At 48.8% G+C, this 21,996-nt stretch overlaps 1 protein-coding gene across 2 annotated transcripts in view; it reads right to left on the reverse strand.

Moving 5' to 3' along the window:
• Nucleotides 1-15,411, reverse strand: part of LOC309524742 (uncharacterized protein) — a 42,814-nt gene extending 27,403 nt beyond the window's left edge. The window contains exons 1-5 of one of the 2 annotated variants that reach the window (XM_082209722.1): nucleotides 15,074-15,406; nucleotides 9,607-10,325; nucleotides 9,233-9,359; nucleotides 6,776-7,339; nucleotides 5,542-6,251 (exon numbers count right to left, since the gene is read on the reverse strand). In XM_082209722.1, the coding sequence (XP_082065848.1) occupies nucleotides 5,614-6,251; nucleotides 6,776-7,339; nucleotides 9,233-9,359; nucleotides 9,607-10,314 (2,037 nt within the window). In that variant the 5' untranslated portion in view covers nucleotides 10,315-10,325; nucleotides 15,074-15,406 and the 3' untranslated portion in view covers nucleotides 5,542-5,613. Of the gene's footprint in view, nucleotides 1-5,541; nucleotides 6,252-6,775; nucleotides 7,340-9,232; nucleotides 9,360-9,606; nucleotides 10,326-15,073 lie in introns of those variants that run through there. The other variant, XM_082209723.1, reaches the window with a different exon arrangement.
• Between the last annotated feature and the right edge of the window lie 6,585 nt (nucleotides 15,412-21,996).

Consider the following 21,996-nt stretch of genomic DNA (forward strand, 5'->3'; position numbering starts at 1 on the left):
AACCGATCTTTCCAAACCCTCCAACATTTCTCTGATGAAAATAGGAACATCCCATTCCATAAATATAATTTTCCTATTTATACACCACACATCTTATTACGTTGCCCCAGCCACTCTGGGAAGTTTCCAACATGTATAAAAACATAATAAAACATTAAACATTAAAAAACTTTCCTTTTTTAAAAAAACAATTTTTATTAATTTTTCAACACGAATATACAATCTTATCCTAATTTTCTCAAATTTAACTCTGTTTAGACTTCCTTCCTAAAAAACTTTCCTATACAGGATTGCCTTCAGAGGGCCCGTGGGTTGGATAACTCCATTCCCTCCAGCATTTCTTCAATGAAAATAGGGAGACCCTAAGGAAAAGCGAGACATTCTGGGATCAAATCAGAAACCAGGACGGCTTCTCTAAATCAGGGACATCCCTGGAAAATAGTGGCACTTGGAGGGTTTGTCTTTCCCTGCTTTTTCATTCGTTGCCTCTGGTCTCCTGCATCCATTTAGCAGAGGAGGGGAGCGGTTTTGGCCTTCATACTTCTCCACCCCCCACCCCCAATATAACCAAAAGCACAATATAACCAAAAGCACACACACCATTTGGGAGTGAGGACCAAAAAAATATTAAAATAATCGTTTTATTATTTTATTACTTATTTTTTGCAGTTCAATCTACTGTATCTATAAATTTTATTGTTTATAGCCAATGGCCACCACTATACAAGCACAAATCACGCAGCTGCAAAACAAAAGACATTGCATGCACCAGACCAGGATAAATCTATGGCGTCCAAAATTTATTTCCACGGTTGTTTCAATGGGAAGGATATACGGCAGCAGAGTCCAGGTGGTGAGGTCCAGATTACAGCTTCCATCATCCTTGACTGTCATCCCTGCTGGCTGAAGCTGATGGGAACTGGACACCAACATCTGGGGACACCTCAATGGCTATGCTCTGATATACAGAATCTACAAAAGATTAAGGCACTGATCCAGAAGACAATGAACTGCGAATAGCAAGTGTAGCTAGGAGGAGAATGCATTGGCAGCAGGGTTTGGAAGCTGTTCCCTGACACAAATCCCCTTATTTCCTCCTCTGGAGATCTGAGGTCTACAAAGCAATGGGTTGTTTTATTCAGAATAAGCCCACTGACATCAATGGAGCTATCATCATAATCATCTCCTCTATGGGTGCCGCTAAGTGCCCTCTGTCTTTGAGCTTTTTGCTCTCCTAGTTTTAAGGCTCGCTGGTTTCTCTAAGTCTGGGGAAAGTGCTAAGGATGATGGTTTAATTTCCATAAATGAGAATGTTTTAAGATGGAGTTTCCTTTGACAGTAGCCCTCATGTGTGTTAGTCACATGAGGGAGGCATTCCATTCTGTTGAGACTGTTATTCCAGTAACTGTTGTTTCTAACTGCTTTTCTGTTCTTTTCTCTCTCTGTGCATGAGGGAGAAGTGCTGCTGAGAGAGATGTCTCAGGATACTATTGTGTGTCAGTGTGATCTGTCTGAAGTGAAACAGGGGAAGATCACTAAATGCTGATCAAAATTACTGCTCAAAAGTTCAAAAACAGAATTACTGCTGAGGTGAAAGTAAAAACCTTTTGTAAGAAACTGTAAGACAATTCAAGTGAGAACATGCCCGTGTTTGAATAAGCATGAGATTGTAAATATATTTTTCTCAGTTATATGTTTATGAAAGTAAGGTTCTTTTGAATACCAAGAGTCTGGACATTGTAGTCTGTAAAAAGGAACTATCACCTAGAACAGCTATTTTGCTTCTTAGCTCTAAGCTACTCTGCTACTTTGGATATCATAAAAATTCACACACAGACAGACTATAATGTTGCATACAGTATAAGGTTGGGGAGTTGAGAAGTGGGGTTAGAGGGGGGGAGTAAACTTTCATCAATTTACAGAGTGCATATCCAAAGTTTTTGTGTCGGTGACACATGCATAGGTTCTCCTTCTATTCATTCATTTTCATTGGCAGTGAGAAAGATCGGGCCCCCAGGGCATAGCTGGTTGCCTTCAGTTGACTGCAGTGAAGGGAGAACCAATTGGAGGAACAGATTGTTGCAATTCTTTGAAAGGGATGGAAAAGAGCACGGCTGCATCGCGGTTTGGTCTTTCAAGTACTTGTTGTTAAATACAGTGGTACCTCTGGTTACGCACTTAATTTGTTCCAGAGGTCCGTTCTTAACCTGAAACTGTTCTTAACCTGAAGCACCACTTTGGCTAATGGGGCCTCCCGCTGCTACTGTGCCGCCGCCACACGATTTCTGTTCTCATCCTGAAGCAAAGTTCTTAACCCGAGGTACTATTTCTGGGTTAGCGGAGTCTGTAACCTGAAGCGTATGTACCACTGTACTCTGTGAGTTGAGTGAGGCTGAGAGACTTCAGAAAAGTGTGACTAGCCCAAGGTCACCCAGCAGCTGCATGTGGAGGAGCAGAGACGCGAACCCGGTTCCCCAGATTACGAGACTACCACTCTTAACCACTACACCACACTGGCTGGAAAAAGGGGAAGTTCTTTTATTTGCATTAAGTTGTGAAAAATAAAGCAATAAAATTTAAAAACAACCCTTCAGTGAGAGCCAGTGTGGTGTAGTGGTTAAGAGCGGTAGTCATGTAATCTGGGGAACCGGGTTCGTGTCTCCGCTCCTCCACATGCAGCTGCTGGGTGACCTTGGGCTAGTCACACTTCTCTGAAGTCTCTCAGCCTCACTCACCTCACAGAGTGTTTGTTGTGGGGGAGGAAGGGAAAGGAAAATGTTAGCCGCTTTGAGACTCCTTAAAGAGAGTGAAAGGCGGGATATCAAATCCAAACTACTCTTCTTCTTCTTCTTCTTCTTCTTCTTCTTCTTCTTTTCTTTGCATTAAGTTGTGAAAAATAAAGCAATAAAACTTAAAAACAACCCTTCTTTCAATGCTTTCTTTTTAAAGCAAAAAAAGATGTAGTGCCATAGTTTGAACAGTTTTGCCTTTGTATGGGAAGGATATATCTGAGATACAAATGCACACACAACTCTCTCCCCTCCATCCAGGCGAGGAGGAGGCATTGTCAGGAGTTTAAAGGCACATCCCGGCTGGCTAAGGTGCGAAGCAGAGCCATGGAAGGGGGTGGGGTGGATTCTGAGGACCACAGACCACATGTGCAATTGGCCCCCCCAGGTATGAATTTCTCCACCCTTGGCACCACATAACACCAGTCTTGAAACATCTACATTGGCTCCCAGTACGTTTCTGAGCACAATTCAAAGTGTTGGTGCTGACCTTTAGAAAGCCTTAAACGGCCTTGGTCCAGTATACCTGAAGGAGCATCTCCACCCCCATTGTTCTGCCCAAACACTGAGGTCCACGCTGAGGGCATTCTGGTGATTCCCTCCCTGTGAGAAGCCAAGTTACAGGAAACCGGGCAGAGGGCCTTCTCGGTAGTGGCACCCGCCCTGTGGAACACCCTCCCACCAGATGTCAAAGAGAAAAACAACTAACAGACTTTTAGAAGACATCTGAAGGCAGCCCTGTTTAGGATGCCTTTAATGTTTAACAGACTATTGTATTTTAATATTTTGTTGGAAGCTGCCCAGAGTGGCTGGGGAAACCCAGCCAGATGGGTGGGGTATAAATAATAAATTATTATGATAAATTATTAAGTGCAAATCAGGTAAGTGTAAAGAGAACTGTTTCAACCCAACTGTAGTGCATATGTAATACAGCCATACCTTGAATGCCAAACGCCTTGCAACTCAAATGTTTCAGAAGCCGTATGTCCGACACAGCTTCTGATTGAGTGCAGGAAGCTCCTGCAGTCAATCAGAAGCCGCGCCTTGGTTCTCATACGGTTCCAGGAATCGAACGGACTCCCAGAACGGATTAAATTCGAGAACCAAGGTACGACTGTACAGGGATCAGGATCAGTGTGTTTGCAACTTCAGCTGTAAGTATTTTTCACAACTTTTTTTAACAGTAAAAACTTTTAATTAGTTCTATTTGACAAGAACATTGACAGCCACCAACAATTATGTAGATTTGTTTGCTAAAAAGGACAGATGTAAACAAAGCTCGGAGCTAAACAGGTAACTTCACAAATGAACCTTATATTTTCCTGCTTGACTAGACCAGCTGCCATGTTTGGGCTGTTTTGTTTTGGTTTTTTGAAAGGAAAAAAAAAGGGCTCAAGCATCATTTTGACAGGCAGCAAACTTTCACCCTTAAGAACTATGGAATCTCTTATCTGCCACACAAGAAACAAGGCCTAATTCCACCCCCACCCCACCAACACACACCTTAATCCTCTCTAGCTATTTGCTAGTCCATCAACCCTGATGGACCTAGAAATATTCCCAGTTCCCCTAATTGCTGTCAAAACTATCCCAAGGTGGTGTCAAGCAGATATTTCCCCTAATATTTCCACACCTCAGACGATCTGATCCAAATCAACATTCATAAGCATGGAAACCGAATATGTTGATGCTTGCCTAAATTTCCCAGATTGGGAACTTGCAATCCCAGTTCCTGGCAGTCTGTTTCTGAACTATAAGGCATTGGCTGGTTCCTGTCACCTGGCAGCTGGAGGTTTCCAGAGAGAGAGTGCAGAGGGCTGAGGAACCAGATGCTGGGACTTCAACTGGAGTTCAACAACACATGGGCCCCAGCCCTGCTATATGCTATATGGGGACAAGGAATGCTTTTTTCCCAATCAGATTCAGAACTATTTCCTGTCTTTTTACCTAGGAAGTACAATTCTGTTCCACACTTCCCTCATCAAGGCCGCCGCAAGATATATTGCTTTCACGCACACAGCAACCCTGCGAGGGAGGTTTCACATAAAGATGGTGACCAGCTTTAAGTCACCCAATCAGCTTCACGACTGGGGAGGGATTTGAATTGTCCCCGGCATTTGTGGACCTAGACGCAAGGAAACCTGTGGTCCTTCAGAGATCATTGGACTCCAGCTCCCATGAGTCCCAGCCAGGATGGCCAATGGCCAGGGAAGACGTGAGTTGAAATCTAACAACATCTGAAGGGGCCACAGGATGCCAGCCTTTCGCCAGGTAAATATTCTGTAACCATTTTGTCGTGCTGGCTCGCTTTTATTTTTCATGTTTGAACGTACAAAGGAACAAACTGTACCTCAAAGAGGAAAGATCACCCAATCTCTGCCTCACCACCAGGTCGATTTCTTAAAGGTCTGTCACAGAAGAAAAAAATGAATATAACCAAGCAATATAGGTTAATACATTGCAACCATTTGCCTCTACCTTTGGCACCAGCCTACACTTAAAACACTCTGCTGTGGGGAACCTTTCGTTATTTGTTAAATGAAAGGCCAGTGACCCATTGGAAAAATCTATTTTGTGGGGAGTGGGGTCCAAACAGAAGCAGTGGGGACTCATCTTCTATAATCTGCAAGATAAAAAAATGTAAAAATTATATAACTTCACAGCTGAAGATTTTACTCTTTGAGGGCTCTTGTGTTTCTAATATTTTGTTGGAAGCCACCCAGAGTAGTAGGGCAACGCAGTTAGATGATGATGAAAAACTTAAGAAAAAAATAAAGACGTGAATATATATAAAATAATGATAAACATTCAACTCCGCAGCTTTTCAGTGTGACACTTGTGGCTGTGTTTCTTTTTCAAGCTCACTTTTGCCTGGCGGCATCAACAATGTGGCCGCTAGCAGCTGGCTGTCCAAGTTCACCTCTGGTAATCGGGGGTCCCGGGGGTCCCTTACAAGAGACCACTCCATTCCCCGAGCCGAGTTCTTGCTGTGAGCTGGGCCCCTCCTGCGAGAGAAGCTCACGCTCTCAAAGAGCTTCAGCTTCTCTGGGGCCAAGAGAGCGGCGGTGGCCACAATGCACTCCTTCACCAGCTCGCCTCTGGAGAGCGGGCGAAGCTTTTTGGAGACCAGCTCGCTCACCACGAAGCTGGCTTGCTCCACGCTGTCCATTTCCTTCCTTGGTTCCGGGGCGATGCCTTGCTGGGCGTGCAGGTCCATTTTCAGCGCCTTGACCTTCTCCTCGCGCAGCTGTCCTTGGAACTCCTCGTACTGGATGTGCTTCGTCCTGTAGTGCCTCTGCAGGTTGGCCTTCTTCAGGATGGAGAGGGCCTCACCACAAATGAGGCACACGGGCATGCCTTTCAGCTCCACAAAGAAATAGTCGTGTGTCCATTTCTTATTGAAAATGCGGCACTCCAAATCGATCTTCCTCTTCTTGTGCGACGGCATTGCAACCAAATGATCTAACAACAAAGAAACAGGTGGAGCGGTTAACTGGATTTCTTCCAGAGTGAGGGGAGTGATAATATAATTAGAATCAAGAGAAAATACCGGAAACCAAGGCTCCACAACCGCCATCTTGTGCTTCAGCCCCTTTCAGCCTTATTAGTGGGAGAGGAAGCCCTGCTGATGGCATCCTTCCATGGCAGGATTAAAAACTCAGATATGTAAGTTAATCGCCAAATGTCTCCTTAAACCTAGGCTACGGTCGCCACAATGGAATGCCGAGGTGCCATTTTTTACTTTTGGCAATGAAATTATCCTTATTATTCATTTCATTTCTATACCACTTTATATTTCAAAGAAAAAGCCTCAAAGTGCTTTACAACACATCAAATAAAACAATCCAGAATAAAACCAATTCAAGCTATGATATTTCAGATCATTCTCCCCCCCCCCCGGTGGCGGTTCTCCCGTGTGTCAGGAGAGAGAGGCTACCTGTCTGAAGCTCTTAGCGCAGCCGGGGCAATGGAAAAGTTTCTCTCACCTGTGTGGATTCTCTTGTGCCTCACCAGCTGGGAGCTAATCCCAAAGCTCTTCCCACACTCGGAGCACCTGTATGGCTTCTCCCCCGTGTGGATCCTTTTGTGTGAAGTGAGCGACGATTTCCAGCCAAAGCTCTTCCCGCACTCAGAGCACCGGTACGGTTTCTCTCCGGGGAAAGCCCCCTTGCGCGCAGCGAGGGAGGGGCCGCTCCTCAAGGCTTTCCCGCACAGACTGCAGTGGTCGGGGTCCTCTCCCATTTGCATCCTCTGACTCTTGGGAAAGTTGAAGCTATGGCACAGATTTTCACAGTCCACGCACAGATTTCTTCTTTCGCCCTCAGCGAGTCCCTGTTTCACAGGGCTGTCACATACGATGGTGTCCACTTCATCACAAGGCACTGATTGCTGGAATGTTTCTAGTCCCTGTTGAGTCAAAAGCCAGCCTCGATTGTCATGACGGAGCAAGTCGTCCTCTCTGGCTTTTCCCAAAGGTATTGAGTTGAATTCTGCTTGCTTCGATCTTTGCAATGGAAGATTTCCCTCCTTCGCCTTTGTTTCTGCATTGCCTGTGGGGTAAAGAACGATCTGAGGAATCTGTGGGGAGAATGTTGAATTTTTACCCTGCCCTCTCACACCCCGAGACATGTGCTTTCAGAGCCGACCCTATTCCTGTGATGGTAATCTTTAACTTTTATTCCTTTTGAAGTTTAAATAGTGGTAACTAGCCCTGGGACCTGCTGATGAAGGCCAGGTAATAAATTGAAGAATAATGATCATTTCCAGTTCTACAATTTATTTTCTGAGACAGGACAATCAGAACTATACACAGTATTCAAAGTATGGTTGCGCTATAGGTTTCTAATAAGTCTGGCAGTTTTACATTTGCTAACTTTCCAATGATTGCCCAACATGGGATTTGCCTTTTTTCAAAGCTGCTGCAAACTGGATGGACATCTTCATCAATCTATCCACAAAATGAACCTAAGATCCTTCTCCTGTTCAGTACTGTGGTACCTCGGGTTAAGTACTTAATTCGTTCCGGAGGTCTGTACTTAACCTGAAACTGTTCTTAACCTGAAGCACCACTTTAGCTAATGGGGCCTCCTGCTGCTGCTGCGCTGCTGGAGCACGATTTCTGTTCTCATCCTGAAGCAAAGTTCTTAACCCGAGGTACTATTTCTGGGTTAGAGGAGTCTGTAACCTGAAGCGTATGTAACCTGAAGCGTATGTAACCCAAGGTACCACTGTATCTACAATCTCAGACCACTCAGCATGTTATGTACTCACCCTGGGCCAGCAGGGGGATACTGTAGATAGTTATGCAAATAAGGGATCGAAAGTGACGTTCAGTGACTGGATAGTTTTAGAAAGTTGTTACAGTAACGAGGTACTGGAGCTCTATATAAGCAGGTTGACTGAGCCCTTCAGTTCAGTTCAGTTCTGGCCTCTGAATAAAGAAGAGCTGTTTGAAGAATCGCTTTGTTGTCTGATATGTTCACCCACAACTTAACACAGCACATACGTGAAGCTAGGATTTCTTGCCCCGACATGCATCACTTTCATACTTACACCAAACAGCACTTGCCATTTCATTGGCCGTTCGCCCACTTTGGAGAGATCCTTTTGGGGCTCATCACAACTTTTCCATATTTACCACCCTCCATAATTTGGTACCACTGGCAAACCTGGCCAAACGTCAAGGCTCCTTGCAAACTTCAGGTTGTTTATAATCTAGTTTAAAAGCACAGGGTCAAAGACAGATCTTTGGGAGACCACACATCTTACTCTGTGGCAGCGCTGGGGAATGTGCGGGCCTCAAGACATGGCCAGACTACAACTCCCATCATGCCTGATCACTGGCTCTGCTAACTGGGGAAGTCTCCAGGTGCATGTGTGAAGCCTGTCGGGGAATGGTACAAAAACTGGTGGAGGTATTGTGGTCTGCTCCATAAAGCACAGGTCTGGGAATAGCTGTCTAGACACTAGGCTGGTGTGTGTGGTTTTTTTTTGGAGCCATGGAAACTACTATAAGTGTCAGCTTGGACAATAAAGAACTAACTCTCTGCTGGGTACATTCCCTGGCAGCACCCTTGGCACCCAGCAACATGCGGAGGGTCGCAGGTTTCCTCGTCTGCTGGAGCACTACTCCCCCCTAATTTGAAGGAAGCCCTGTTTAGGGAAGCTTTTAACGTTTGATGTATTTTAATATTTTGTGGGAAGCCACCCAGAGTGGCTGCGGAGGCCCAGCCAGATGGGCGGGGTATAAATAATAATAAATTATTATTATTATTATTATTATTATTATTATTATTATTATTATTATCCTGGCCTGCACACCATGGGAGCTGTAGTCCCACATGTGGAGGGCACCAGGACGGCAAAGGCAGTTGCAGTGCCAGTGCAGGAATCATCCCCACAGAGGCCATCCAACAGTGAGATTTGGACACGGGGATCCTCACCCAGCAACCTGGCAAGCTCCTCATTCTCCCGGGCCACCTCCGCAGGGAAAAGCAGCTCCACAGCATCTGAGGGATCCTCCTCTGATTTGGGGGACTTAACAGTCACTATATGAAAAGGCTCCGGGAGCTGAAACAGGAAGAGAGACGCAGCCGGTGAGATGAAATCGCTTATGCAAGTTAAATGGCACCATCCACACAGAAGACGGAGGTGTCAGCAGGCTCAAAGAGAAACCTTGGGTGGCAGCCAATGTCAGCCTTACTCAGAGTAGACCCATTGACATCAATGGACACGACCGACTTAGGTTCATGACCTGGAGTACAACTTAGCTGCATACACTCCTCATAGTTTATGAAATTACAAAAATATCTCAGACCTTTCTCCCCACTTGCTCCGCCTCTTGCAGCCTCAGCAAGAACTCGTCCGCCAGGGCCAAAGCCTGGGCACAAGTCTCCGGGTTGCGTTCCCGGACCCAGCACTGCATCTCCAGGGGCAGGATGGTCAGGAACTGCTCCAGGGTCACCAGCTCCAGGATCTGCTCCTTGGTGTGCCTCTCAGGTGTCAGCCACTGGCAGCAGAGCTCCCAGAGCTGCCTCAAGACCTCCCAGGGCCTTTCGGCCTCCCGGTAGCCAAAATGGCGGAAGCGTAGGCAGCGCATCTCCAAGCTGAGAGCTTGCTTCTCCAGAATCTCTTCCTTCACTTTCACGGAAAGGTCCAGAGTTTGATGGGCCTCCTGGACTTCTCCCGGGAGGCCTGGCAGGGCTTGGGCCACACACTCCCTTGTAGGCCACTGGTTGCCCATGGCGACGGCCTTCCCCGAGGCCTGGGAGTCCTTCAAATCCTCCTCTGGTGTGAACTTGGATATCTGCGGAGTTCTCCAGCCTGACTGAGGGCTCTTCATCGTCTTCAGGAACTGCTGCCATTGGGCATCCCAGCACTGCTCCTCCGGCTCTGGCTTAATTTGTCGCAGGGTCGCCCCTGCCTGAAACTCTCTCAAGGCCCCAATGGGGGTAACCTGGGGGTCTTCCTCTCCTGCCTCCAATCTCTTCTTTTGGAAGGATCCTGTCAAGTTCTGGTCTTCCATTGTTATTCTGGCTGCAGAATGGAGAATGGAAAGCAAACAACCATCAATACTTGTGAACAGAGGAAATTCCTTTGTTTGGTTACATCAGAGATGGGGGGAGCTTGTAGCCCTCCTGTTGTATGTATGTATGTATGTATGTATGTATGAAGGTAAAGGTAAAGGGACCCCTGACCATTAGGTCCAGTTGCGGACGACTCTGGGGTTGCAGCACTCATCTCGCATTACTGGCCGAGGGAGCCAGCATACAGCTTCTGGGTCCTGTGGCCAGCAGGACTAAGCCGCTTCTGGCGAACCAGAGCAGCGCACGGAAACGCCGTTTACCTTCCCCACCAGAGCAGTACCTATTTATCTACTTGCACTTTGACGTGCTTTCAAACTGCTAGGTTGGCAGGAGCAGGGACCGAGCAACGGGAGCTCACCCCGTCGCGGGGATTATTATTGTTGTTGTTGTTATTACCAGCCTTTATGGTTTTAAAACTTGCAGTTAAAAAATACAAAAAAATTAAAAAACCCTGTCCATGTTCCACAGCCTCAGCCAGGGTGACCAATGATATACATTCTACAGACATACAGTATATTTTTGTAAATGGCTTAGAGGTGTTTTTTCAGTCAAAAGGCATGTCAATTTTGTTAGGTAAATAGAAATAATCCAACAATGTCTGGAGGGGCACTGGTTCCCCCACCTGTGGCCTCAAGGGAAGAGGCATGAACTGTGCACAAGCATTGCACATCTGCGGGGAAAGACCACAGCTCAGTAGTTCAGGAAAACGCTTTGCATGCAGTTGGATTAGATGACCCAAGAGGCAGGACAACAGCCCCCCCCCCCACCCTCACCCATTACTGCAGTCATTGGGACATGCTCCTTCCGAACCAGGAAATCAGCGCAGGGGTGGGGATTCTGAAGGCTGCATTCCCTACTGGGCCACATGTCAGAGGTGGGTGGGACCAGAGGCAAACATGAGCAAAGCAATGAGCAAAATCTTTACCTTTGTACAGCAAGATAAATTTACACACACCCACCCTTCTCTATCCTCCCTGCAGGCAAGCAAGAAGCATTCTCAGAGTTCAATGAACCATCCCAGAAAGCAAAAACATGGAGGGAGCAAAGCAGAGCGGGAGAGGAGTAAACAAGGCAAGTGAGAAATTTGCTGAACTAATAAGAGCGAAGCTGACTCCAAGAACAGCCAAAAATCATTGTGATCGCGAGTGGAGGAGCTGTGAGCTCCCAGAAGTTGTTGGGACTCCAATGCCCAGCTGGTCTGGGCAGCGATCACAGAGGATGGGATTTAGAATCCAGCAGCATCTGGGGACGCCTGCAGGCGCCCCATCCCTGGGGTTGACCAGATGGACCAAAGGTCTGATTCAATAGAATGTGATCATGTTGAAAGTCAGATATTGGCCCAGAAGATCCCTTCCCATAAATCGGAGCACGGGATATGTTTGTTTTCATATATATATGTTTTCAAACATACAGTGGTACCTTGGGTTACAGAGGCTTCAGGTTACAAACACTTCAGGTTACAGACTCCACTAACCCAGAAATAGTACCTTGGGTTAAGAACTTTGCTTCAGGATGAGAACAGACATCGTGCGGCGGCGGCGGGAGACACCACTAGCTAAAGTGGTGCTTCAGGTTAAGAACAGTTTCAGGTTAAGAACGGACCTCCAGAACGAATTAAGTTCTTAACCTGAGGTACCACTGTATATACGGTGTATGCAATATGGTTTACACGCCTGAGTGGACTTGCCGTATTTTTCACTCTATAGGACGCACTGGACTATAGGACGCACCTTGTTTTAGAGGGGGAGAACAAGGAAAAAAAATTCTCTTCCTCTCTGCTCAGCACCCCTTCAGCGAAGTGGCAGGAGAAACGGAGCCCCTTCCATTTCTCCTCCCGCTTGGCTGAAGGGGCGCTGCACAGCTCTCCCTCTGTGCTGAAGCCAGGAGAGTCTTGCTCTCTTGGCTTCAGCGAAAGGAACCTGAAGCCTGCAGAGCGCTCCCTCTGCGCTTCGGAGGCTTCGCGTTGCTATCGCTGTAGCCAAGGAGCCTGCATTCGCTCCATAAGATGCAGACACATTTCCCCTTAATTTTTGGAGAGGAAAAAGTGCGTCCTATAGAACGAAAAATACGGTAGGTATTTATAAGGCACTTAAAACAGTTCAGTGAAGGAACCTGCCTGATATTAATAGGCAGGGAGTTCCGGAGATTAACTTCTCATGCATGAAAGGATCAATTCGTTGCCATTGCATAAACTATGGAACTCACTGCTACAGGAGGCAGTAATGCCCACCAGCTTGGACAGCTTTAAAAGAGGAGTGGACAGATTCAAGGAGGAAAAGGCTCTCAAGGGCTACTAGCCAGGATGCCTATTGCTCCGCCTCCACACTTGGGAGGCTGAGATGGGTTTCTCAGCCACCTGGTCCTTGATGCGAGTTGCGGATGTACTTATTTGGAGTGTTTATTTCCCTGACCACCCTGGAAAAATTCCTTTCTTTTCTTTTTTTCCTGCAGGCTTTAAAGTTTTGCCTGATGTACATTTTTGTAACTGTTGTAGAGGTTGGATGGCCATTTTTCAGGGGTTATTTAGGTTTGAATGCTGCGTTGCAAAGGGGTTGGACTAGATGGCCCTTGGAGTCCCTTCCAACAGTTCTATGAATCTAATGTGCAGAACGAAAATTATGTGGCACACACTTGCAGGAGATTGGGATTCTTATTCTACAGTTATCTCACATTTCATCCAGGAAGTTCAAATCAGCATACGACCAATCACTTCCACATCCATATTTTTTAATAAAAAAGCTAACAAGGAAGGTTAGGTTGAGATAGTGAATGAATGAATAATTTATTACGGTCGCAGACCAGAAGAAAGGAAAAAGAAAAAAGAAAAAAAAAAGCAGCAAATAATTTAGAAGGGAATAATGGTGTCAGTTAAAAGTTGTAAAATTATACATGAAAACAATGCACATATACACACACACCCACACACATATACATACTCGTATATGCACTACAGTATATGTATGGGCTTAAAAAGAAAAAGGGGGGGTTATCCAGGGGTCATATCTTTTACTTCTTTTACAGCTAATGCCCTCCGCTTGATCGCGGCTGCAGAAAACTTGGCCACTTTCAATGTTACTTCTGGGTTTTTGTCTCCTAGTAGGATTTTCAGCCGCTGAGATTCAGATCGACCTGGAAATTTCTGAACGATAGGGGAGATAAACAGTAACCTGATATCCCCGTAAAGGTCGCAGTGTAACAACACATGTGAAGCCGTTTCCACCTCCTTCAGACCACATGGGCAAACTCGTTCAGCATAGGGTGTGCCTTCGTATCTGCCCTTTAGTAAGGCAGATGGCAATACATCAAATCTAGTAAGGGTAAACGCCCGCCTATATTTTGCGATTTGTAGGTCCATCAAATATGGGGTTAGGTTAAACCCTTTTCCGTAATCTTGGATAGCTGGATATTTATCTATCTTGCTCATATGGTCCTGAAGCTCTACATCTCCTATTCGCTGGCTCACCATCATTTTAGCTTTTTCAAAGCCTGAGGCTATAAGTTCTTGTGAGGAAAGCCCCAGGCCCCTCAGTTTTTCATAAAGCGACAATCTCCATTTAGACTGGAACGGGTCTAGTAGAGTCAATGGAGCCACTCCCACTGGGAAAAATATGAGTTTTAGCCAGAAGTGAATCTTCAAGATCCATATCCTGGCATTAATAGGGAGTTGGCCAACCTCCAGCCTAACGACAGTGTTAGGGACACAGGTAGGTAACCCTAGTAGGGAACGATAAAATTTAGTTTGTACAAATTCCAGGGACTTGAGTTTTTGACAGTTAAATATCTGGGTGCCATAGGTCAATTGTGGAAGTATTTTTGCAACAAAGACCTGGGAGGCAGCAGGGACATATTGACCTCCTTTTCTATAAAAGAATCTTATAATAGCTCTGGAGGATCTTTGCGCATTTACAATGGAATTCTTAATCTGGTGGCACCAAGATCCCTTCTCATCAAAAATTATTCCAAGATATCTAAAGGATGTTACTTGCTCAATAGGTTGGTTATTAATTTTCCATTTATGTCGGAGTTTTCTCTTGGAGAACACCATAATTTTTGATTTGGTGTAATTTATTATTAGGTGTTCAACTTCACAATACTCTGTAAGAGCTCGTAAAAGTTTTCTTAAACCCACACAAGAGAAGGAAATAAGTGCCGCATCATCCGCGTACAAAAGGACCGGGATTGGTGTATTATTTAGATTTGGGGAATGAATACTTGCTTCCTCCATCTTTCCGACTAAGGAGTTTATATAGAAGTTAAAAAGAATAGGGGCAAGTTAAAAAGAATGAGGGCGATCTGGCTGCGACATCTGTCACCCCATTGATCGCCAGGGTTGATTCGGCTGATCTGGCTGGCTAGGCGGGTGTCCCCTTCCTCCCTCACCGCTCCATGTGCGTCCCTCCCGAAGCTGCGCGCTCGGTGGAAGAGGACGACCATCCCAGATAGGAGTGTACCGTTCTTCGGTCAAGGGTAGGTTGAGATAGTGTCCCAAGTTCACCAAGGCAGCGTCGTGGCTGGGTGACGATTTGAACCCAGGTCCCCCGCCTGCCCCAGTTGTAGCTCAGTCCCTTAACCACTGAACCACACGGCTCCGCATTAAGCAACCGTCTTTTGCTTAGACTTTCCTGCAGGAGACACTTCTCTGCCTTTTCCTTCCCAATTCACAACTTTTCTCCCCAAAACAATCCCCTCTTCGCTCACCTTTTTTTATTACTATTGTTCCACTTGCAGGATCCCTTGCAGCCCCTCGGATGTTGCAATCCAAAATGGCCAAAAATTTGAGAAGGCAAAAAAAAAGAGAGAAAAAGTAAGCGGAACGGAGAGAGAAGAGCCTCTCCCACCTGGCCAAGGAGAAACAGGAAAAAGAATTGAGCACACCTTGGGGGTGGGGGAGAGTGCCCGTCTAGGAAACGCCTCTCTCTATCAGTTTAACCCCTAAGAGTCCGGGTGCCTCATGGCATAAAAGCAGGAAAGGAACAAGGCAGCCCGGCCCCTATATACATGAAATGGATGCAAAAGCGATCAAACGCGGGTGGGATTTTCTTAGATCAGGGAAACATAGAATCATAGAATCATAGAGTTGGAAGAGACCACAAGGGCCATCGAGAGAGAGTGTTGGATTACAGCTCTCATCCTGACCATGGACAGGAAATAAGACTGATGTATAGGAAGCTTGCATGAGTGTTAATGTGCTTTATTCTATTGTGGCTTTAACTTTTCTGTATGTATTACATTATGGTTGTAAAAAAATAAATTAAGTGATATTTTTATTTTTAATGTAAAGCGGTATGAGGTGTCCACCCCACTCCCTACAATATATAAATTCTATGAAATAATATACAAAAGAAAGAAAGTGAACAAAGAAAAACTTGGTCCTGGATAGCTCAGTTGGTTACTTTGGTGCTGATAATACCAAGTTTGCAGGTTTGATCCTCATATGGGACAGCTGTATAATCCTGCATTGCAGCGGGTTGGACTAAATGACCCCCAGGCTCCCTTCCAACTCTAGAATTCTGTGATTCTCACTTTACAGATTCAGGACAGATTACAGGAAGGACAGCTACATGCCAGGACTGGCTGTGATCTGCCTCCATGGTCAGAGGTAGCAATGATTCTGAATACCAGTTGCTGGAAGCCACAGCAAGAGAGAGGGCTTTGGGGCTTAGTCCCGCCTTTAGGTTTCCCACAGGCCCCTGGTTGGCCTCTGAGACCAGGATGCCATTGCACTGACCCAGAAGTGTCCTTATGGAATCACAGGAGTTGGAGTCCAACAGCATTGCAGGTTTTTCACCAGCATGTTTACTGAAACCTTTCCAATATTTCTTTTTCTTGTTTTAAAGCTCACTTTGATCACACCTGGAATACAAGAGACTGATCCGGAACAGGTATATTGTAGAGAAATCGTTCTGCAAACGCAAACACGGGGATATCCTAGATCGGAGATAGCCCATGTTGTATCCTGTAAGTGTCGTTGGGACTCCCAACTCCCATCACTCCCAGCCAGCAGAGCCCAATGGTTAGGGATGGCAGCTGTAGTACAGCAACATCTGGGCATAGGTGTCTACAGGGCGGCGATAATTTTATTTATTGATTGTGTCTATCTTGCCCAGAGGCTCGAGGAGGTGGTGTGCAGAGTTCTCCGCCTCCTCTAATCCCCACAATGACCCTGTGAGGTAGGCATGGTGGCTGCTCCTCCTTTACCACCACCTGAGGCAACTGACAGTGGCCCAGGGAAGCCCTGGCATGCTGAAGGTAAAAAGGTAAAGGGACCCCTGACCATTAGGTCCAGTCGTGGCCGACTCTGGGGTTGCGGCGCTCATCTCGCTTTATTGGCCAAGGGAGCCGGTGTACAGCTTCCGGGTCATGTGGCCAGCCTAAGCCGCTTCTGGCGAACCAGAGCAGCGCACAGAAACACCGTTTACCTTCCTGCCGGAGCGGTACCTATTTATCTACTTGCACTTTGATGTGCTTTCGAACTGCTAGGTTGGCAGGAGCAGGGACTGAGCAACGGGAGCTCACCCCGTCGCAGGGATTCAAACCGCTGACCTTCTGCTTCTGATCAGCGAGTCCTAGGTGCCGTGGTTTAACCCACAGCGCTACCCACGTCCCTATGCTGAAGGGAGCAAGGGAGAAAAAAAAGAGGTTGGAGAGGAACAAGGGGTGATGGAGAAAGAGGGCAACAAACATAGGAGGCAGCAAGCAGCACACTTGTGGGGCTGGACTGCCACCTTTCCCAGCTGCCCCCCAGCCTGTCACCTGAGGTGACTGCCTCACCCAGCCACAGAGGCAGTCTGACCATGGAGCCAGAGGTTTTCAACCTTTTTGGGTCCATGGCTCCCTTGACCAATTACATATTTCTGCGGCACCCCTGTGGGGCTCAGGAGTCCATTTGTGTCACCTCTTGCCTGTAGAGCTGACAGCCTCTCACCCCTTTTTGAATCCTCCCTTGTGGAGTGTTGCCTCAGCCTCCTCTCTTCTCCCCTCTCCTTGGGAGTCCTCTGGGCAGCTACAGCTGCCACCTTTTGTCTTTGAGCTGCGCCCGCCCTGCCCCTAAAGAGAGGTGGCTTCTCACAGTGCCCTACAGGGGCCTGGGAAGCACCCCCTGACCAGCCCGAGGCACTATTCGCCTGGGGAGCTTGTAGCCAGGCTGCTGCAACAAACAGCTGTGCAAGCCTTTGGGAGGCAGAGACTCCAGAGGGCATCCAAGGAAGGAGGGAAAGAAAGAGAGACAGAGGCAGTGTTGCCCACAGCACCTCTGAGCATCATTCAAGGCACTCCAGGGCGCCACGGCACACTGGTTGAAAACCACTGGGCTAGGCTGAGATGAAGTGACTGACCCACGGTCACCCAGAGAGCTTCATGGCCGAGTGGTGATTTGAACCATCTCCCAGAGCGCCGCAAACCCAGAGTCGGCCACGACTGGACCTACCGTATTTTTCGCTCTATAGGACGCACTTTTTCCCCTTCAAAAATGAAGGGGAAATGTGTGTGCGTCCTATGGAGCGAAGACAACGTAGCCCCACGACCCTCTCCTGGCTGGAGAGGTGAAGCGCGGCTATGGCAGGAGCCTCTACAGCCCCACGTCACCTCTCCAGCCGGGAGAGCGCACGCGGGGCTAAAGAAGCACCCCGCGACCCTCTCCTGGCTGGGGAGGTGACGCGCTGCTATAGAGGCTTCTTCCGTAGCTGCGTGTCACCTCTCCAGCTGGGAGAGGGTCGCGGGAGGCTGCTTTAGCCCCGCGCGCGCTCTCCCGGCTGGGGAGGTGACGCGCTGCTATAGAGGCTTCTTCCGTAGCTGCGTGTCACCTCTCCAGCTGGGAGAGGGTCGCGGGAGGCTGCTTTAGCCCCGCGCGCTCTCTCCCGGCTGGGGAGGTGACGCGCTGCTATAGAGGCTTCTTCCGTAGCTGCGTGTCACCTCTCCAGCTGGGAGAGGGTCGCGGGAGGCTGCTTTAGCCCCCCGCGCGCTCTCCCGGCTGGGGAGCTGAAGCGCAGCTATGGCAGGAGCCTCTACAGCCCCACGTCACCTCTCCAGCCGGGAGAGCGCGCGCGGGGCTAAAGAAGCACCCCGCGACCCTCTCCTGGCTGGGGAGGTGACGCGCTGCTATAGAGGCTCCTTCCGTAGCTGCGTGTCACCTCTCCAGCTGGGAGAGGGTCGCGGGAGGCTGCTTTAGCCCCCCGCGCGCTCTCCCGGCTGGGGAGCTGAAGCGCGGCTATGGCAGGAGCCTCTACAGCCCCACGTCACCTCTCCAGCCGGGAGAGCGCGCGCGGGGCTAAAGAAGCACCCCGCGACCCTCTCCTGGCTGGGGAGGTGACGCGCTGCTATAGAGGCTCCTTCCGTAGCTGCGTGTCACCTCTCCAGCTGGGAGAGGGTCGCGGGAGGCTGCTTTAGCCCCCCGCGCGCTCTCCCGGCTGGGGAGCTGAAGCGCGGCTATGGCAGGAGCCTCTACAGCCCCACGTCACCTCTCCAGCCGGGAGAGCGCGCGCGGGGCTAAAGAAGCACCCCGCGACCCTCTCCTGGCTGGGGAGGTGACGCGCTGCTATAGAGGCTCCTTCCGTAGCTGCGTGTCACCTCTCCAGCTGGGAGAGGGTCGCGGGAGGCTGCTTTAGCCCCGCGCGCGCTCTCCCGGCTGGGGAGGTGACGCGCTGCTATAGAGGCTCCTTCCATAGCTGCGTGTCACCTCTCCAGCTGGGAGAGGGTCGCGGGAGGCTGCTTTAGCCCCGCGCGCGCTCTCCCGGCTGGGGAGGTGACGCACTGCTATAGAGGCTCCTTCCATAGCTGCGTGTCACCTCTCCAGCTGGGAGAGGGTCGCGGGAGGCTGCTTTAGCCCCGCGCGCGCTCTCCCGGCTGGGGAGGTGACGCGCTGCTATAGAGGCTCCTTCCGTAGCTGCGTGTCACCTCTCCTGGCTGGGAGAGGGTCGCGGGAGGCTGCTTTAGCCCCCCGCGCGCTCTCCCGGCTGGGGAGCTGAAGCGCGGCTATGGCAGGAGCCTCTACAGCCCCATGTCACCTCTCCAGCCGGGAGAGCGCGCGCGGGGCTAAAGAAGCACCCCGCGACCCTCTCCTGGCTGGGGAGGTGACGCGCTGCTATAGAGGCTTCTTCCGCAGCTGCGTGTCACCTCTCCAGCTGGGAGAGGGTCGCGGGAGGCTGCTTTAGCCCCGCGCGCGCTCTCCCGGCTGGGGAGCTGAAGCGCGGCTATGGCAGGAGCCTCTACAGCCCCATGTCACCTCTCCAGCCGGGAGAGCGCGCGCGGGGCTAAAGAAGCACCCCGTGACCCTCTCCTGGCTGGAGAGGTGACGCGTGGCTATGGCAGAAGCCTCTCCGCTGCGCCTTTCCGCTGCTCCCTGACCTGCTCTTTGGGGCTGGTGGTGGGCTCCCCCCCCCGCCAGCCCCAAAGAGCAGGTCGAAAGGAACCTGAAGCCTGGAGAGCGAGAGGGGTCAGTGCACACCGACCCCCCCCCACTCTCCAGGCTTCCCAGGTAGCCGCCTGAACACACCTTAAACGACACCTTGTTTTAGAGCGGGAAAACAAGAGGGGGAAAGTTCTCCCCCTCTCTGTGCAGCGCCTCCTGCCGCTTCACTGAAGGGGCGCTGGGCAGAGGGGGAGAATTTTTTTTCTTGTTCTCCCCCCTCTAAAACAAAGTGCGTCCTATCGTCCGGTGCGTCCTATGGTGCGAAAAATACGGTAATGGTCAGGGGTCCCTTTACCTTTTTACCTTCAGCATGCCAGAGCTTCCCTGGGCCACTGTCAGTTGCCTCAGGTGGTGGTAAAGGAGGAGCAGCCACCATGCCTACCTCACAGGGTCATTGTGGGGATTAGAGGAGGCGGAGAACTCTGCACACCACCTCCTTGAGCCTCTGGGCAAGATAGACACAATAAATAAATAAAATTATCGCCGCCCTGTAGACACCTATGCCCAGATGTTGCTATACTACAGCTGCCATCCCTAACCATTGGGCTCTGCTGGCTGGGAGTGATGGGAGTTGGAGTCAAACACTCTAATCCAGTGGTTCTCAAACTTTTCAGTGACTAACCCCCACTTTCAGAATAAAAATATGTCAAAACTGGTCACTCAAAACACCTTTCTGCTCAATTAAAAACAGCATTGTGTGTTCTTTATAGTCTGTTCTTTATATTTTATACTACCATGAAAAGTTTAAATGTTTCTTTGACTGCCCTTGAATATTCCCACCACACTTGCCACCCTTTCCTGCCACACCAGTGTGGTGTGCCACACCCTTTTGAGAACCACTGCACTAACCACTGGGCCACGCTGGTTCTGGTGCACGGCTACCTCACTCATCCCTGGCCAGAGTTGGCAGGGGGAGAGGGAGCTAGTCTCATGGTCAACGCCTCTTGCAAGGCTGTTATGGCAAAGTGGTAACTTAAGTATTATTATTTTTAACATTTGGTTTGTTCAGTTGCCTGCTGGGACCTAGACCTGAAAGGTGGTCTGGGTAGACGGAAATAGGTAAACTTTAGCAATATATTCTGTTGATTATTAATCGAGAGCTGGCAGCTGCCCTGGAGAGGCATTTCGTGTTCTAGCACATTCCATGCATCTGCAGGCCCCAAATATGAGCTGAAGTGTAAACAGGAGAACAATTGGCGCCGGAGTGGTGTGCTATGATATTTCAAGCCTTGAGAAATCAGGAGAGAGCAACGTTGCTAAGAAAGCGATACATTGGTACCTTGGGTTAAAAATGCTTCAGGTTACATACGCTTCAGGTTACAGACTCCGCTAACCCAGGAATAGTACCTCAGGTTAAGAACTTTGCTTCAGGATGAGAACAGAAATCGTGCTCTGGTGGCACGGCGGCAGCAGGAGGCCCCATTAGCTAAAGTGGTGCTTCAGGTTAAGAACAGTTTCAGGTTAAGAACGGACCTTCGGAACGAATTAAGTACTTAACCCGAGGTACCACTGTAGTGGATTTGGAAACAGCCTATGTTTAGTCTCCAACTCCCATCATCCCCAGCCAGCATGGCCAGTAATCAGGGATGCTGGGAGTTGTAGTCTGAGAACTTCTGGAGCGTACTAAATAGGAGAAGATTAGAAAGAAGGAAAGGGCAATTGGAGGACAATAGAACTATCAAGATGGAGACACACACACGAGATTGAGATTGAAAGAAGCCCAGTGAAATTTTGAGGGTACACTGATAGCAGAGAATCTAAATCAGGGTTTCCCCAACTAGAGTCTCCAGCTGTTTTGGGGCTACAACTGCCATCATCCCTAGCTAGCAGGATCAGTGGCCAGGGATGTGGAACCCCAGAGCCAGGGACAAACTTTGGCCTTCCAGCCAGGTCTCCCTGTATGACCCTTGGAATGCCACTAAGGCCACACCCCTTCTCCGAGGCCACACCCCTCACTGGTCCTGCTACATGCCCTCCTCAACTTCTTTTCCATTACTAGTAAGTGTATTTGAACCGTGATGCCTCCTGTCTGGCTTATTTCCAATGTGATCTGCCCAGATGGGGATATTCTCACATTCAGGGGGGTTCTTTCCTATTTTAAATCCCTTCAATTTTCAGTACCCAATATTATTCCTGCTCAGGAAGGGCTTTGGCCCACTTGGTGAAATAAATGTGAATTTTCTGACAGCTACAGAAACTGCTCGGACAACAGAAC

This window comes from Podarcis vaucheri (assembly GCF_965113315.1).
Source record: "Podarcis vaucheri genome assembly, chromosome: 2".
Taxonomy (NCBI): Eukaryota; Metazoa; Chordata; class Lepidosauria; order Squamata; family Lacertidae; genus Podarcis; species Podarcis vaucheri.